This window comes from Orcinus orca, chromosome 12, assembly GCF_937001465.1.
Source record: "Orcinus orca chromosome 12, mOrcOrc1.1, whole genome shotgun sequence".
Lineage (NCBI taxonomy): Eukaryota > Metazoa > Chordata > Mammalia > Artiodactyla > Delphinidae > Orcinus > Orcinus orca.
This window is the reverse complement of record NC_064570.1, coordinates 19,009,526-19,027,266: the sequence shown is the minus strand read 5'-3', so window position 1 is coordinate 19,027,266 and position 17,741 is coordinate 19,009,526. Positions and strand designations below refer to the sequence as shown.

At 34.7% G+C, this 17,741-nt stretch overlaps 2 protein-coding genes across 8 annotated transcripts in view; one reads left to right on the top strand and one right to left on the bottom strand.

Annotated features, from left to right (window-relative positions):
- The window catches only part of UTRN (utrophin), a 1,623,662-nt gene that overhangs the window by 1,302,793 nt on the left and 303,128 nt on the right, over positions 1-17,741 (top strand). The gene's annotated exons all lie outside the window — the stretch shown is intronic.
- Positions 1-17,741, bottom strand: part of SHPRH (SNF2 histone linker PHD RING helicase) — an 89,148-nt gene that overhangs the window by 45,881 nt on the left and 25,526 nt on the right. For 6 of the 7 annotated variants that reach the window (XR_004476767.2, XM_033405515.2, XM_049695373.1 and 3 more), the window contains 9 exons: positions 15,818-15,981; positions 15,442-15,698; positions 14,162-14,283; positions 9,620-9,708; positions 7,267-7,359; positions 3,025-3,132; positions 1,916-2,058; positions 738-911; positions 360-422 (listed from right to left, as the gene is read on the bottom strand). Coding sequence is in view for 6 of the 7 variants with exons in the window: in XM_033405515.2 (XP_033261406.1) it covers positions 360-422; positions 738-911; positions 1,916-2,058; positions 3,025-3,132; positions 7,267-7,359; positions 9,620-9,708; positions 14,162-14,283; positions 15,442-15,698; positions 15,818-15,981 (1,213 nt within the window). In the remaining variant the exon portion in view is untranslated. The remainder of the gene's footprint in view (positions 1-359; positions 423-737; positions 912-1,915; positions 2,059-3,024; positions 3,133-7,266; positions 7,360-9,619; positions 9,709-14,161; positions 14,284-15,441; positions 15,699-15,817; positions 15,982-17,741) is intronic. The other variant, XM_033405525.2, reaches the window with a different exon arrangement.

Genomic DNA, 17,741 nt, shown 5'->3' with positions numbered 1-17,741 from the left:
TGAGGTGTTATTATCTTCATTTCACAAATGAGGATCCTGAGGCTTAGAGAAGTAATCTGTGCATAGTAGTGAGCAGGGATTTGAGGTCTTATCTGTTGGACTGCACAGTCTGTGTACTCCCATAAACTGTCGCTTAAGCACATATTACCACACGACAGGAGTATTTGGGGGTAAACGTCAGCACAGGTGAAACTGAGCATGTTAAATGGGCAAATGCTAAAGTTTAGTAAACTGGCTGGATAAGAGAAAAAAATATAAGAAATGTTATTGTGAGGAAAATGTAGTTGTATAAATTAAAATACCAAGTCTTGTAAAATGTTTCATTTTCCTGATGGGAAATAATCAATCGGAGAACTTACGTGTGAGAAAATAACTTCGATTCATACTCTGTGAACAATTCATCAGCCTTACAAAAGACACAGCTGGAAAAGAAGAAATTATCAGAGAAATATTCAGAAACATAACTGCAATCAGGTAACTTCTAAAAGAGGCTTAGTATTTTATACTTCACATTTTCTTTACAACAAATATGCCATTTTAGAAAAAAAAAATACGTGGTCCTCAGGTATGTGGTCCTAGAGAGGTTTTTTTTTAAAGTTCGATTAATAATACATCTCTACTTCTGTCTGAATGCAAAAGAAAAATGTTTTATTATGTGAGCCAGTGTTTCTTCTCTCAGGAGAAATCTAGCTCAGTGGAATGATGCCATTCATTGGATGATTTCTCCTATTACCTACCAATTGAGAGGAAGCCTGGTTGGCCGGAGGTGGCAGATTGTTGCAGACTCAATAACATGACGAGATGGAGGTCCCTCCAGATTTTTTACAGCGTCTCTTACTTGCTTCTGGAACTTACTTAGCTCTTCCATATGTGTTGTAAGTAAGAACTGAAGACCTCTGCAGTCATGGAACCTGATTCCCATCACCAGCACCACACACACAGCAAAGAAAAGAACAGTAGGTCAATTTCCTAAAAATTCAAGAAGTGGTTGGCAAAGTGTTAAAGAAACTGCAACATTTTACCTAGTCACACCTGAGTGAGTTTACAGTAGGAGTGTATTCAATTGGTATCTACTAGTAAACAAAGAATAATAACATTGGGTTGTCTACTACAAAAGATAACAAAAACATCTGATAGTGCCTGCCCTCAGAAACGAAAAACAATATGTAAAATCTGAAAAACAATATGTAAAATCTATGTCTCTGTGCCTGATGTCTTTGAAAGATCAGGATTGCCACATTCTTTCTTTGTAATACTGATTGACTACAGATGTTCTCCTGACACCTGTGCTCTACATAGAGGTGACTTGTAGGATGAAAAGTAGAGACAGAAAGCTGAGAAGAAAGGAGAAAAGTAGCCAAGAATTATATTACAAGGAACTTATATATATACACATATATTTTTATTAAGCATGTACTAAATGCCAGGCACTTTGCCAGGCACTGTATAACTGTATGATTGTTGCTGAGAAGAAAGATGGGGAAGACAAAGCAGACTCTACAATATAAAACCTGGGCCACTGTGGCACTATGAGCTTAGCCCTTAGGGAATGAATGACATAGGGAAATATGAATGCCTTACCCCAAGGGAAAAATTCTCCTAAACAAAGTCTGTTTCAAAACTTTGCTTAAAGAGCTGGCTTTAAGCAACTTTGTCCAACAAAGATACAAAGAAAATACTTTAAGCAGATTAAAAAATAGAAAAAAAAAGCACTGAAAAGAGAACAGTTAAAAATGACTAAAATACAGGAAAAAAGCATACCTCATATTTTGGTCTGAAATATATGCAACAATAGGTAAAATGTAGATGTTCATAACCACAATATGTTATGACTTTTAATTGTAACAATACCAAATGATCTGAATATTTGGGGTGACTACTCATATAACTATTCTGTTTTGTGCTATTTTCTTACTTCTCTGACATAGAAAGCTTGCCAGTTTGTTGCTTGTAGTTGCTGGTTATTTCATTTCGCACTCTTTGAACAAGTTCCTCTTCAATACCAAATTCCATTGCTCTGTGTATCACATTCAGCCACCAAGGAGAATTAGAATAAATCTGTAAACAAGACAACAGCTGATCAATTAATGTCTTTTTAGTACTCACAACATTTCTATCACTGGAAAGAGTTCTGTGAAAAATTAAAAGGAAGCAATAAATGCAACTCTCAAGGGAATCACAGTAGTGGGGAGACAAGTATACATGTTGTATATACAATGAATAAGTACAACTTCTGCATATATAACTAAATAGAACACCTATTTCATGATTACTCTGAAAGGGTGAGAATTTATTTACATACATTTATAACAAAGCTGTGATAAAAAAATACCTAAAACAAAATAAAAATTCAGTATTCACTCTATATATCTGAAAAGGTAACAGGCTTCTTTCTTAGCATAATAAAGTCATAATGCTTACCCTCAACTAACTGAACTAGATTCTACTCAATGAATAATCTTTGATAACTAATAAAATTATATGCTTGAATACTAAATAATTAATTAGGAAGAATAAAATGTGGAGTAACTGGTTAAAATCAAAAAGTAAAAATATTTTGTGTAGCCTTCTCTTTAAACTTTGCTACTGATTTCATGAAAGAGGAATTTTAGAAATAACAAATGGCACATATTTCATAAGGAAAATACTTATGGTTCTCATATTCTAACATCTTAAAAGAAAAGGTTTTGGAAACATGCACATCTAAGATCAAAAGAAGGTTATGGAAGTCTTCACTTTCTTCAAAAGACAACTTGTTATATACCGAAGGTAAGAGGAAACCCCATTATACCTGAAAAGAAATGAAAGAGAATAACCTCAAAATAGGTGATTTATCTATGTGTCTGTTCATCCAATCAATAAACACTGCTAACAGCAAATAAGTTTTTATTGTGGCTCAGGTACTGTACTAGGTGCTAAAAATTCCAAGATGAATAAGAAAGTTCAAGTTTCTCCCCAGAGCAGAACAAAAACCAAAATGTTATGTGGAGAAAAACATAAGGAAAATCACATTGGCGGCCATACCTTTCTCTGGAGGTCACGTACGGTCTGCTGCACCGGCAGCAAAGCTTGTTGTGCTTCAGCAACCTCTGTATTACACTTGCTCATATAATGCTCTCGCAGCTGTTTGGCCTGTGTTGAAACAGGAAACAAGTATAAACTTTCACTTCAGGTCAAGAAAATAATTTAGTATGATGTTTCCAGAACAGTGTACTTTATTTATTTAATCTATTTAACTCAATTTAAGCATTAAACTCTACAAGTATACTGTAGAGAACATAAAAGCCACGCTAGAGGGCTTCCCTGGTGGCGCAGTGTTTGAGAGTCTGCCTGCTGATGCAGGGGACACGGGTTCGTGCCCCGGTCCGGGAAGATCCCACATGCCGCGGAGCGGCTGGGCCCGTGAGCCATGGCTGCTGAGCCTGAGCGTCCAGAGCCTGTGCTCCGCAACGGGAGACACCACAACAGTGAGAGGCCCGTGTACCGCAAAAAAAAAAAAAAAAAAAAAGCCATGCTAGAAATTCATAAGATGTATATTGAAGAGATTTTACCTGAAAGCCACCTTGACTTACATTTACCTGTCAGTCACATAGTTTAAGAAATTCCAAGGATTTGCTCCCCAAGTTTCTAATTTTTTAATTTTAAAAAATGGGAGGGGAAAGAACAGTAATATTTCAAACTATAAGGCAAAACAATACATTTTAGAATATCTTGTCTGATTCAGTTATTACCATTTCTTGGAATTACTTCAGTTTAGAAATAATACTTTGGGTTTTAGGACTGAATTGTGTTTCTCAAAATCTATGAAGTCCTAACCCCCAACGTGACTATATTTGGAGATACGGCCTTTAAGAAAGTAATTAAATGAGTAAATGTAGATAAATGAGATAAGGGTGGAGCCCTAATCCTATATGACTGGTGTCCTTAAAAGGAAAGAGAGACACACCAGGGATGCAGGTACACAGAGAAAAGGCCACATGAGGACACAGTGAGAAGGCAGCCATCTACAAGCCAAGGAGAGAGTCCTCAGGAGAAACCAACACAGCTGACACCTTGATCTTAGACTGCCAGCCTCCAGAACTGTGAGAAATACATTTTTTTTAATTAAAATAAATTTTATTCAATTTATTTAAATTAAAAAACCCAGTAGTTTACCCATTTCTCCCACACCCAAGCCCTACCTCTTTCAACCACCAGTCTGTTCTCTGTATCTATGAGTATGTTTTTTTTCTTTTTCTTTCTTTCTTTTTTTTGGGATTCCTCATATAAGAGAAATCATACAGTATTTGCCTTTGTCTGACTTATTTTGCTTAGCATATAATACCCTCAAGGTACATCCATGTCGTCGCAAATGGCAGTATTTCATTCCTTTTTATGGCTAGACAATATTCCATCACATATGTATACAACATCTTCTTTATCAATGGACACTTAGGTTGTTTTCATATATTGGCTATTGTAAATAATGCTTCAATGAACATAAAGGTGCATATATCTTTTCAAGTTAGTTTTTTTGTTTGTTTGTTTTCTTTGGATAAACACCCAGTAGTGGAATTGCTGGGTCATATTATAGTCCTATTTAAAAATTTTTGAGGAACCTCCATACTATTTTCCATAGTGGCTGCAGCAATTTATATTCCCATCAACAGTGCACAAGGGTTCCCTTTTCTCTCATCCTCACCAACACTTTTTATATCTTGTCTTTTTGATAATAGCCACTCTAACAGGTATGAAGTAATATCTCATTGTGGTTTTGATTTGTGTTTCCCTAATGATTAATGATGTTGAGCATTTTTTCATGTGCCTGTTGGCCATCTGTGTGTCTTCTTTGGAAAAATGTCTATTCAGATCCTCTGCCTATTTTTTTTTCTTTTTTAAAAATGTATTTATTTATTTCGACTGTGCTGGGTCTTAGTTGCAGCATGCAGGATCTTCACTGCAGCATACGGGATCTTCACTGCAGCACGTGGGATCTTTAGTTGTGGTATGTGGCCTTTTTAGTCTTAGTTGCGGCACGCAGGCTTCTTAGTTGCAGCGTGCAGACATCTTAGTTGCGGCATGTGGACTTCTTAGTTGCAGCATTCATGCGGGATCTAGTTTCCTGACCAGGGATCGAACCCAGGCCCCCTGCATTGGGAGTGCGGAGTCTTACCCACTGGACCACCAGGGAAGTCCCTGTCTGCCTATTTTCTAATCACCTAATAAGGGGTTAATATCTAAACCCCTGATAAGGGGTTAGTATCTAAAATATATAAATAGCACATACAACTAAATATCAGAAAAACAAACAACTGAATCAAAAAATGGGCAGAATACCTGAAAAGACATTTTCCCAAAGAAGACATAGAGATGGCTATGAAAAGGCACATGAAAAGATGTTCAACACTGCTAATTATTTGAGAACTGCAAATCATAACAATAATGAGATATCACCTCACACATGTCAGAATGGCTATCATCAAAAAGTTTACAAATAAGAAGTGTTGGGGATAATGTGGAGAAAAGGGAACCCTTGCATACTGTTGATGTTCATGAAAAGATGTTCAACACTGCTAATTATTTGAGAAATGCAAATCATAACAATAATGAGGTATCACCTCACACACGTCAGAATGGCTATCATCAAAAAGTTTACAAATAACAAGTGTTGGGGATAATGTGGAGAAAAGGGAACCCTTGCATACTGTTGATGTTCATGAAAAGATGTTCAACACTGCTAATTATTTGAGAAATGCAAATCATAACAATAATGAGGTATCACCTCACACACGTCAGAATGGCTATCATCAAAAAGTTTACAAATAATAAGTGTTGGGGATAATGTGGAGAAAAGGGAACCCTTGCATACTGTTGTTGGGAATGTAAATTGGTGCAGCTACTAAGGAAAACAGTATGGAGGTTCCTCAAAAAACTAAATATAAACTACCATATGACCCAGCAATTCCAGTCCTGGTTATATAGCTGGAAAAAAAAGGAAAACACTAGTTCAAAAAGATACATGAACCCCAATGTTCATAGCAGCACTATTTACAATAGCCAAGACATGGAAACAACCCAAGTGCCCATCAACAGATGAATGGATAAAGAAGTTGTATAATATTTACAATGGAATATTATTCAGCCATAAGCAAAAAATGAAATTCTGCCATTTGCAGCAACATGGATGGACCCAGAATATTATGCTTAGTGAACAGGTCAGAAAGAGAAAGACAAATATCATATCACTTATATGTGGAATCTAAAAAATAAAACAAATAAATGTATGTATAAAACAGAAACAGACTCACAGATGTAGAAAACAAAATAGTTGTTACCAAAGGGGAAAGGGAAGTGGGGAGGGACAAATTAAGTGTATGGAATTAAAAGATACAAACTACTATGTATAAAATAGATAAGCAGCAAGGATATATTGTATAGCTATTATCATATAATAATAATAAAATAATAATAATCATATAATAACTTATAATGGAGTATAACCTGCAAAAATACTGAATCACTATGCTGTATACCTGAAACTAATATAATAAAGCAACTATACTTCAATTAAAAAAAGAGAGACTGTCCTTTCCCCATTGTCTAATCTTGGTTTCTTTTTTGTAAATTAACTGACCATATATGGGTGGCTTTATTTCTGGGCTCTCTCTATTCTGTCCCATTGATCTATGTGTATGCTTTTATGTCAACACCATACTGTTTTAATTACTATAGCTTCACAATATAGTTTGAAATCAGGGTGCATAATGCCTGCATCTTTGTTCTTAATCTTAAGATTGCTTTGGCTATTCAGGATGTTTTCTAGTTCCATACAAATCTTTGGATTATTTATTCTATTTCTGTGAAAAATACCATTGGAATTTTAATAGGGATTACATTGAACCTGTATATTGTTTTGGGTAGCGTGGACATTTTAACAATATTAATTCTTCCAGTTCATGAGTGTGAGAAATAAAATTCCTGTTGTTTAAGCCAGTCTGTGGCATTTTGTTATAGAAACCATAAAAGACTAATACAAAAAGGATTTAAAAATTGTTCCTCTTTCAACTTTTCAAGACAAGAAGAATCATGTTATTTGCAAGTAACAGAAGTACTGAAAAATTTTATTCTTATACGTTACCATTAGGAAAAAGGAAAATTCTTCACTTTCGTCCATTTAACTGAAATACTTAACTGACTCTTGAAACTATTTTAAGAAATATCAATTAGATGGAGCATGAAGTCTGAAAAAAAATTCTTTTATAGACAGAATGAAAAAATAATAATTACCTCTTCCTCAAGTCTGCCATCTCTCAGGGTAGGAGGTATCCCTGGGTGCTTGGCTATCAACAATTCCATCAGGTTATGGGTAGCATGAAGTCTCTGTAAAACACACAAAAGGCAATAATTATGACAGCCAATGCAGTGAACTCTAAGGGGAGAACCTACTATTATTAAGGCATACAGAACACTAACACCACATTTAAGATTTAATCACTGAATTCTTTTCCTTTAAAACAATTTGAATACCAACTTTCTCCGAGTCAGTTTTATAGTAATTATCTTAACTCATAATGACATAAATTTCAAATTAAAAAGATACAGTTTCATGAAACATGTCTATGTATTTAACAGAGTATGTAATATAGGTATATTTCTTCTCTTATACATGCACTTGTCTATATGGGGAAATATGAGTATGCCAAGTAAGTCCAGTAAAGTAGAAAGGTTGACTGCACAGACTAGATTCCTCTTCTCCTGGGAAATGAGTCTGGATGAGCCTAGCAATTATATTATGATAAAAACAAAGATAATGAAATACTTTAGAAAACAGGGCTGTGACCTCGATCTGTTGAACTTAAGGGCTGAAAAGCGGAGGAGCTAGAGGTGAAGATGGTGTAGAATAAAGGAGAAAACTCCATCTTAAATTTCTGTATTAAATATAAGCCAGGCATCTCACTGTGGTATTGAGTCTGCGACTGGTTTGACGCTCCCTCTGGAGTAAAGGGCTATGAGAAAAAATAAAGTGAATGTAGTTTCTATCTAATTTGAGTCTTTATTTGAGAAGACAACTAAAGGCTAAAGGATGATGGGAAAGGAGACTTTCTGGTAAGGTCTGATTTGGTGTCAGTGATTTGAGACTATAAGGGTTTACTCTGTTTGGCCGTGGTACAGACCTTTGTAGAGTTAATCTTTGAAGAACTACCTCAAATGTCTTAGGTCTTTTAATCATGCTTTCATAGATAACATAATCAGTAACACTATCAGATTTTTTTTTTTTTTTGCGGTACGCGGGCTCTGTTGTGGCCTCTCCTGTTGCAGGCTCCGGACACGCAGGCTCAGCGGCCATGGCTCATGGGCCCAGCTGCTCCGCGGCATGTGGGATCCTCCCAGACCGGGGCATGAACCCGTGTCCCCTGCATCGGCAGGCTGACTCTCAACCACTGCGCCACCAGGGAAGCCCAACACTATCAGATTTAATAGCAAAAACAAAAGTATAAATACCATGAAAGAAAAAATGGTAGAAACTCAGCTCCACTTCTCTGTGTGCACTTGTGGAAGAGGACTTCTGCTGCTTTCTGCACAAGGTGGTGGACTGAAATGGGAGGAATACTTGTCTCTCTCCATTCCCTTACACATGCCTTACACATGCCCAACAGAGCAGGGTGGCTAATCTGATTTGATAGAGCAAGACATTTGGTGGACCATGCTTTATCAGCAGCTGGGGTTACTGTGACTCAAAAGCAAGAACCAGGCTGATTGACAGCTTACTCTTCACTCTTGAACTCAGGCATACTGGACCTACCTGTCCTACTTTTGTTTCCTTTATTCAGGAGCACGATATCTTTGTACTTCCTCCTTCTCGCATGTGGTAAATACATTTGCTAAAAGGTCCATGACCTTCTGTAATCCTTACCCATGCAAAATATAAGTAGACTGGTATTTAATTTTCTCTCTTCTTCCCTCTCCCTCCATACACTCCTCCTAATACCTGCTCAGGCACAGGTGAACATGTAGGTCCCAAGGTTTAGATTCTGAATGGTAAAAAAGAAGCCTCACCTGGGACTCAAGCCTAAACTTACCAAGATTCAAAGAAGTATCCTTATTTACCATTTAGCTAGAGAGCCTTGTCTATATGATCCACTGGATTGAACCAGAAAGAGGAAGATATTTCACACTTAAGTAAGTGTTATAATTCAAATATCCAAGTCTCCTTAAAAGACCTCCAAAAATTAAATTAGAAGATCATTGGATAGTTTTTATTATCACTTAGTTTCATTTTTGAGTTTAACTCAATTTCTCTTCTTTTTGGTGAATACCATGTGAATAAATATGTTGATGTTAATATGTGAAGTGATAAAACTGACCCCATTCTTTGAAATACAAATATTTTGAGCTGCTTTTCTAATGTAGCTTAGGCTTATCTAGTCAGCCTTGTGGCCAATACTGACCTGAGCAGACAGAATAGTGACTCTAAAACTTTCGTGTATATACAAATCACCTTGGGTGCTTATTAGAAGAACATGATTTCCAAGCTTCATCCCCAGTGATTATGACTTAGTCCATTTGTTACTCTTTGTCCTCTTAAATATTCAGAAGAATTATTTTATAAAAAACAAATATTTTGAAACTTTTTACTTACTTGCAATGAATCAGTTTTGAGCTTTCCCTTGTGTTCCTCAGATGAACGCAGCACTTCTCTGTACAGTTCTGCTGCCAAGGCATACTCATCTGAATAATCAAAATATATTTAAGGCATAAGAAAATCATGTATTTAGTTCCCAATGTCATCTAGTTATCTATAATTTAAAAACACCTACTGTAAAAATATAGCAATGATTACAATTCACTAATTTATTTTTTAAGAAAAGGAATTTAATGTGGTATTAATGACTGCCCCAGTAAAAAAAAACTGGTAACAGCACCTTTTTTTTCATTGTTGTTGGTTAATTTCACAGACTAGAACACCAATCAAACACAATGTTTTAAAATTATACTGAAAAACAAACTCTGAATTAACTTTTAATTTAAACAAACGGTTTTCTTCTTGTTAAAGTTACTGACTACCAATCAGTAGTCATTAGGATGTTTGAAATTAAGGACAAATTTGGGGTACTTACATGTATTTATAGACAAATATTCAAAATACTATGGCCAACCTACACATAATTCTCAGAAAAATAATGCACTCTTCTTGATAGGAATCGTTCTTATTGGTATTTGGCCAGAATGATTTACAGTCAATAACTACATTTCAAAAGCTTAGGAATTCTTTCTATTTCTATCACTATTAGTCTGAGATTTATGCTGTTTTTTATTATACATAGTTAGCACCTTATTCAAATAAAGTAATTAAAAAAGTATCAAAGCACAGGTTGGCAAACTACGGCCCATGGGTCTTATCTGACTGCATTTTTGTAGGGTCTACAAGCTAAGAATTTTCTTTTACATTTTTAATAGCTGAAAAAATTAATAATAATAACTTGTGACATGTGAAAATTACATGATATTAAATTTCAGGGTCCATGAATAAAGGTTTATTGGAAGTCAGCCATGCTGACTTATTTATGTACTGTCTGTGGCTACTTCTGCATTACAATAGCAGGGCTGAATAGTTGCCACAGATCTTACGGTTCACAAAACCTAAAATATTTATTACCTGGTTCTTTCAGAAAAAGTTTGATGAGACTTCACTGAAGAAGAGATGAAACATTTTTAATGGCTTTGAGTAATGGAACCTATGTTATTTGCTGCCTGGGGAAAAACTCAAAATTGTTAATTGATACATACAATTAAAATAAAAATCTAACAGTGGCAAAATCATGGAATACAAGGGGAAAAAAAGGTAAAGAGATGTTCTGGTTTTAGTTTGCTGAGGAAAAAAGGCTTTTTCCTAATCATCACATACACTTGCATTTTAATTTTTTTTAACTTTAAACTAGTTTCATTAATATCATGGATTTAGAACTTTGTTCATGGCCATAATGAGTTTTCCATATATATACCTTTATAAATTTGTTCACGGCCATAATGAGTTTTCCATATATACACCTTTGTAAATTTTGTTGTTGGTTCTCTCTCTCTCTTTGTTAAAGTTGATTTTATATATGTAAATTTTATTGTGGTAAAATACACATAAAATAAAACTTACAATTTCAACCATTTTTAGAAGAGTGCAGTTCAGTAGCATTAAGTATATTCGTTCATATTGTTGTGCAAAACATTTGCTTTTATACCACTGCTTTATACCTAATTCTACCAGTTATCTAAGCTTTCTAAAGCATGTTTTCACAGTACTTTACAGTCATCCAATTTCTATTCACTTTAATAAAGGAGAAGATTATTTTTGCAATAATAAAATTGCATTACAATGTAGGAGTAACATAATTATCTTCACACAATGAACTCTCTTTAGTTTTGAAGACTTTTCTAAAGCTTTTCAAAAGACATATGGATTCTATTAATATTTATACTATCATTTATAGAGAACAATTCATTTAACGATTTTCCCCTCATAATTATTATACCTTTTAAAGAAGGTACAATTACTAGACTATAATAATAACAGTTGAAACTGAACTAGTCATTATAATGTTTTTAATGCTTAGTAAAAAAAAAAAAGGACGTTTTCTGGGGAAGACATAAAAATATGCATATTCAATAAGCTATACCAGTTTAAGCCAAATATGGAAATACCGGTTCTTTGCCACTTGATGGCACTAACATTTCCAGGTAAACAAATTGTACTGGTTCTATATTGCCAAACTAATTTTCTCCAAAAAAACACCTGTAGAAATGAAAAATGTATGTGATGATCAGGAAAAAAGTTTTCTTTCTCAGAAAACTGAACCTAAAACACTTCTATACCATATATGTGTGTGTCTGTGTGTGTGTGTGTGTGTGTGTGTGTGTATTTCATGTATACATTGTACAAAATTGAAATAATACCATGTTTTTAATACCATAATCAGTGAGGAACATAGAATATACATTGTATATCATATATATATGTTTGTATACAATATAAACAAATCCTTTTAGAGTTTGATATTAAGTTTAGATTTCTTTTACAAGTCAGATCTTTACTATCTGATCTCTAATATTAGAATAGTTTAAATTATGTAAGTTAAATATGTAATGTTACCTTTAAAAATGTGTATTGTTTAACATACTACTATGAGTTAAACCATGGAAACTAAAAGTAGTTAATCCTCCACAATTAAGTTCATAATTACATTTAAATGAATAGACATACCATTTATTAATGGACTTTCTTTTAATAGGAATTTCTCTGAACAATTAGCAATAGTTTCCATCCATAGATAAATAAATACAGTGGGAAGGAATACAGTGGAAACTATCTGAAAAGAGCAGTGATGCACCTCCTGTTACACCATAGCACGGTATTTTGCCATTTAGGAGCCAACTACATGCTGATCCTGCTGTTACAGTGTTTGGAAATGATCAGATGAATAACCTTTTCCCCCAATTCCCATATTATGCATAACTTTACCACAGGGAAAAAGAGACAACAAATCTGATAAGGAGACTAGAAAAAAGGCCAAGTGAAGAAATTCATTTACTGTCTTAAGCTTCTGAGTCATAACAACATAAAATAAAACGAGGAATGCAGTTTTAGAATTAAGATGGGAAATCTGAAATTTATTTTTATTATTGTGACCATCTGCAAGTAACATTATTACTCCATTTCAGAATTTTTTTTTTTTTTTTTTGGCAGTACGCGGGCCTCTCACTGTTGCGGCCTCTCCCGTTGTGGGGCACAGGCTCTGGACGCACAGGCTCAGCGGCCATGGCTCACGGGCCCAGCCGCTCCGTGGCATGTGGGATCTTCCCGGACTGGGGCACGAACCCGTGTCCCCTGCATCGGCAGGCAGACTCTCAACCACTGCGCCACCGGGGAAGCCCAAATTGAACTTTTTGAATATGGATAACTAATTGTTCCAGTACCATTTACTGAAAACACTAAGCTTTCTCCACTGAAATGCCTTTGCGTCTTTGTTGAAAAATCAACTGATCATAAATAAGTGGGACTAGTTCTGGACTCTATTTTGTTCCATTGGTCTACTTGCCTATCTTTATGCCAGTATTATACTGTCTTGATTATTATAGCTTTAAAATAAGTGTTGATTCAGGTAAATCTTCCAACTATTTTGTTCTTTTCCAAACTTGTTTTGACTATTCTAGGTGAATTTTAGAATCAGCTTGTCAACTTCCATAAACAGCCTGCTAAAATTTTTGTTTGGGAAAATTTTGATTGCATTGACTCTGTATATCAATTTGAGATGAATCAGTATCTTAATAATATTAAGTCTTCTGATCCATGAACACGGTATAACTAGGTATTCTTTAATTTCTGTTAGCAATATTTGTACTTTTCAATGTTTCTGTGATTTTTGTATGGGTCCTGTACATATTTTTTCCAACTTGATGTCAAAGTATTTCATATTTTTTTGATACTACTATGAATGGCATTGTTATAATTTCTTATTGTTCATTCCCAGTATATAGGAATATAATACATTTTTATATATTCATCTTGTCTTATGCAACCTTGCGAAACTCATTTATTTGCTCTAGTAGTTTTCCTACATAGACAATCACATTGCAGCAAATAAAGATAATTTTATTTTTGTCCTATTCAATCTGATTAACTGTTTGTCTTCCTCTATTAAGAATTTAAGGCCCACAAGATCAGAGACTACTTTATCTTACTGTATTATTTTTAGTACCTAGATCATACCCAGCACACAGCAGACATTCTAATATTTGTTGGGAGAATGAATTTATAAACAGTATTACTTTGTAAATCAATATTCACTTGAATGTGTCAAATTTTAACCATTCTTCTATTTCTAGGCATTTTGGTTGTTTCAGTTGTTCACTACTATAGACTAAAATCCATAATTTATTGCCAAATCTTTGTTCACATCATAATTTCCCTAAAAAAACTTCTAAAAGTGGAAATGTTTGGTGAAAGCATATGTAAACTTTGAAGGTTTTTGAAGTGTTCTGTGTAACTGCTCTTCATTAAGCTGAACCTATTTAAATTCCGAATAGTACCATGTGAAAGCGTCTTTCTTGGGAAACTTTGATTTCTACTATAACTAATCTTCCTCATTAAGTGTTTAGAAGAATCAGAGATAACAAAGCAATCACCTTCTACCTTTAATGATGTGGATGCCTGCTAAGCCATTGAGGGCACAAACTAGCTGCCGATGTGCTTCTTCACATTCAGTTCCACATTTCTTCTGCAGAGATGTCAGCAGTTCCTCCATTGTCATGGTGCTAAAAGAAAAGGGAGATTGTTCAGGACTAGAAAGAATCCTAAGTTAGAGTATTATATTACATAAGGTCAAGGGCACCAGACTCTTACAGAGTCTTTGTGATCTTCAGTATCTTTCTGTTTACCCCCATTTTCACCATTATCACTTTTAGCTTGATTACCTCTTACTATTCTAGCAAGCATTCTTCTGATCCCATCATTCTTTAACTTTCTCTCATTTCAGTCAATGAAGACCAGAAGTAGGAATATCTTCCTAAAGTACAAAGTACACATGATATACTTGGAACAGTATGGGTGTGAGAATGTAACACTGAATCTGTATCCTAGCACTAAACGTAATTAACCTCTAAGAGCCTGACTTTTTTTAATCTGTAAAGAAAATGAATATTCTCCAAGGATCAGCTCAAATGCCATTTCCACCAGAAGGCTGTCTAACATTAACTACTTTATATAGAAATTACTGTCATACTCTAATTGTCCACAGCAACTCATATATACCTCTTGTGAAATACATCATGTTTGCCTTACATAATAGAGATCTATAATCTTTGTCAGCTCCTTTATTTGTCCATAAACTGCTTAAAGGCAAGGACAAAAGTCAAATTCCTCTTTATGTTTCTTACAGCACCTGAAAGGGTATCTTTTTAATATCAAGTGCTAAAAAAAAGACCAGTTCTTAAGTCACAGTCTGATGAACAAAAAAGTTTCTGGGACAATAGAGTATTGTGGGCATAAATAACCTTAATGTATTAGAAAGGAATAATCAAAGAATATAGCTAACACGACTATAAAGAAAATATTTAATGGTAATCTAATTCGTCTAATTCCCCGATGTGGGAACCAAAAAATATAATGCAAAAAGAACAAAAGCCTTTCATATCTGGGGTGCAGCAGAAAACAACCCCCCCACAAAAAAAACAACAAAACCCTACAACAGTTCTAATTTTAAAGAAATGTTCAAAACCGTGAAAATAATTTTGATGTGATTCTCTATCACAAAGGGGGTTCCATATCAAAGAAAAATCACCACACTGCTAAAAATAGCTGACAACTCAGTTATAATACCCTGAACGAAACTGTGGGCTAGGAAGCTAATTGCTTAAATATTGTCTATTACTACTGTATTATCAATTGGAGTATAAGAAAATTGGTAATAAAACCTTTTCTGGAGTGGCAAGAACTCCCCACGAACAGCCTGTGGGTGGCAGCAGGCCTGCCTGAGCCTCAGCAATGGATATAGGATGGAGGTGACAGTCCTTCTGTCCAGGCTGCTGAGCTTCAAAGCCCAGTCAGAAATCTTCCTGAGTTTTACTACTGCATCCTGGCAGCACACTTCATGTTGACGGTGATAGAAATGTCTTTCCACTGGAGAAAAGTGGAGCCAGTGGATTTCTTCTGTCTGAGGGGGTATCTGGATCTATACAGAGGAGAAAAAAGAAGATTTCACCTGGAAATTTAACTTTCTACCAAAATTCTGCTTTTCTTCTTTTTTTTTTTTCCTAATACCCTTAATCAATAAAAACTTATCCTACTGACTTGGTCAATCACATCTTTCTTTGCAGACCTCCACAGTATCTTGGCAATAAAGCTGTAGAGGAGCTGAGGATTCTTCTTGCAGTAAGGGCGATAGAGAAGTCGAACCCACCAGTGTTTGACACAGTAAGGTTCAATACCAAGAAAGACCACTAACCCAAAAAGATCTGAAAAGAAAGAAAAAAAGCACATTGAGAATACAGACGGTGCCCAACTTACGATGGTTCGACTTACAATTTTTTGACTTTACCATGGTGCAAAAACGAACGTTGTTAATTAATAAATCATCAAATCTGATTTATCTCTATCAGTCTAGCATAGTGGATCTCAACTGAGGTGGAGGTGGAGGGGTGTGATTTTGCCCACTGGAGACATTTGGCCGTGTCTGGAGACATTTGTGGGTGTCACAATTGCAAGAATGCTACCAGCATCTAGAGGGTAAAAGCTCAGTATCCAAAATGCCCAGAACAGCTCCCCCCAAAAATGAACTATCTGTCCCTAAACGTCAATGGGGCTAAGGTGAAGAAACCCTGGTCTAACACAAAAAGAAAACAAATGAGACTTCTACTTCCAAATACAACATAGTAAGTCACGTCAGGCTAACATTCCCACTGCAACAACTACAAAAAGAACAGATATATTATAAGAGTCATAGTGTTAAAGATATCAGCGAATCATGGAAGCAAAGATGAAAGATAAACTAAATTTCTAGAAATTTGGGAAAGGCTATTTTTTAAGGTAACTTGGGCATGAGAAAACTTTTGGGGGTGATTATGTTGGCTGCGAAAATAAACTCACAGGTAAATACATATGTCAAAAATTTATAAATTTTACATTTTAAATATTTACAGTTTCATTATATGTCATTTATACCTCAATAAAGGTGTTAAAAAAATTAATAAAAAATTTGTTGAATGGTGACAAGTGCTCAAAACACCTGCCAACATCTTATTCAACCAAAATAAACTAACTACCCAGGGAACTGAGGAATTATTGCTCATACTTTTCAATATTAAAATTAGAAAAAAGTAACTTTGATAGTCATTTTCTTTTTTCTATACCTTCTCAGCTAACTTTTGAGCTGAGTGATATCTTATAAACACCTAAATATCATAATTGGGCAGTTTCCAATGTAACAGCAGACCACTAAATTTGGCCTTTTAATTAGACTGATATTATTCTATAAATATGTTTTGCAATGTAACTTACTAAAATTACACAGGTATTTTAATATATACCTAAAATCTTCCTAAAAAACTCTTGCCCCCCTAAAAATAATCATCAAAAAAAATTGTTTTTCACATCACTGTAATGGATGGATGTTGATATTTTTATTTTAGCAGAATGATAAGTTATTCTGCTAGAAACAAACAATATATGAAAATTTGAATTTTCAGAATGATAAATTTTGAAGATGAATATTTGCCACAGGACTCCAAAAATATTTATATTTTATAATTAATTGCATTTTAATGACAGCTTTTCAGGAAATTTATTATGTAAAACAACATTTACTTAAACCTTTAGTTTTAAATATTTGCAACTTGAACAAAAGTTTTAAAAATGCAGTCTATGTTCTATGGAAAAAATAAGTTATATGAATGAGATTAATGTAGAAGCATGAGTTATACTGTGTGAGCGGGAGGTCCTTATTTTTATAGACACGGCTAAGTGAAATTAATTCCTTTTTCCTCTCTCTCTGGCTCTTTCCCTCTTTCTTTCTTGTCAGGTTCTTCCTGTTTTCTACTCACCATTTGGAACTTTGAGTTCAATTCAGACCTATGTCTACACTGTTCAAGCACGCACAGTAACTGCTCAAATTAGGACAATGGGACTACTCACCATATATCTATCCTCATATATGCAAACAAATATCGCTTGATTCCATTTAAAAAGGTTAAGTGTTTGAAACTATTAGGAGTCAAAT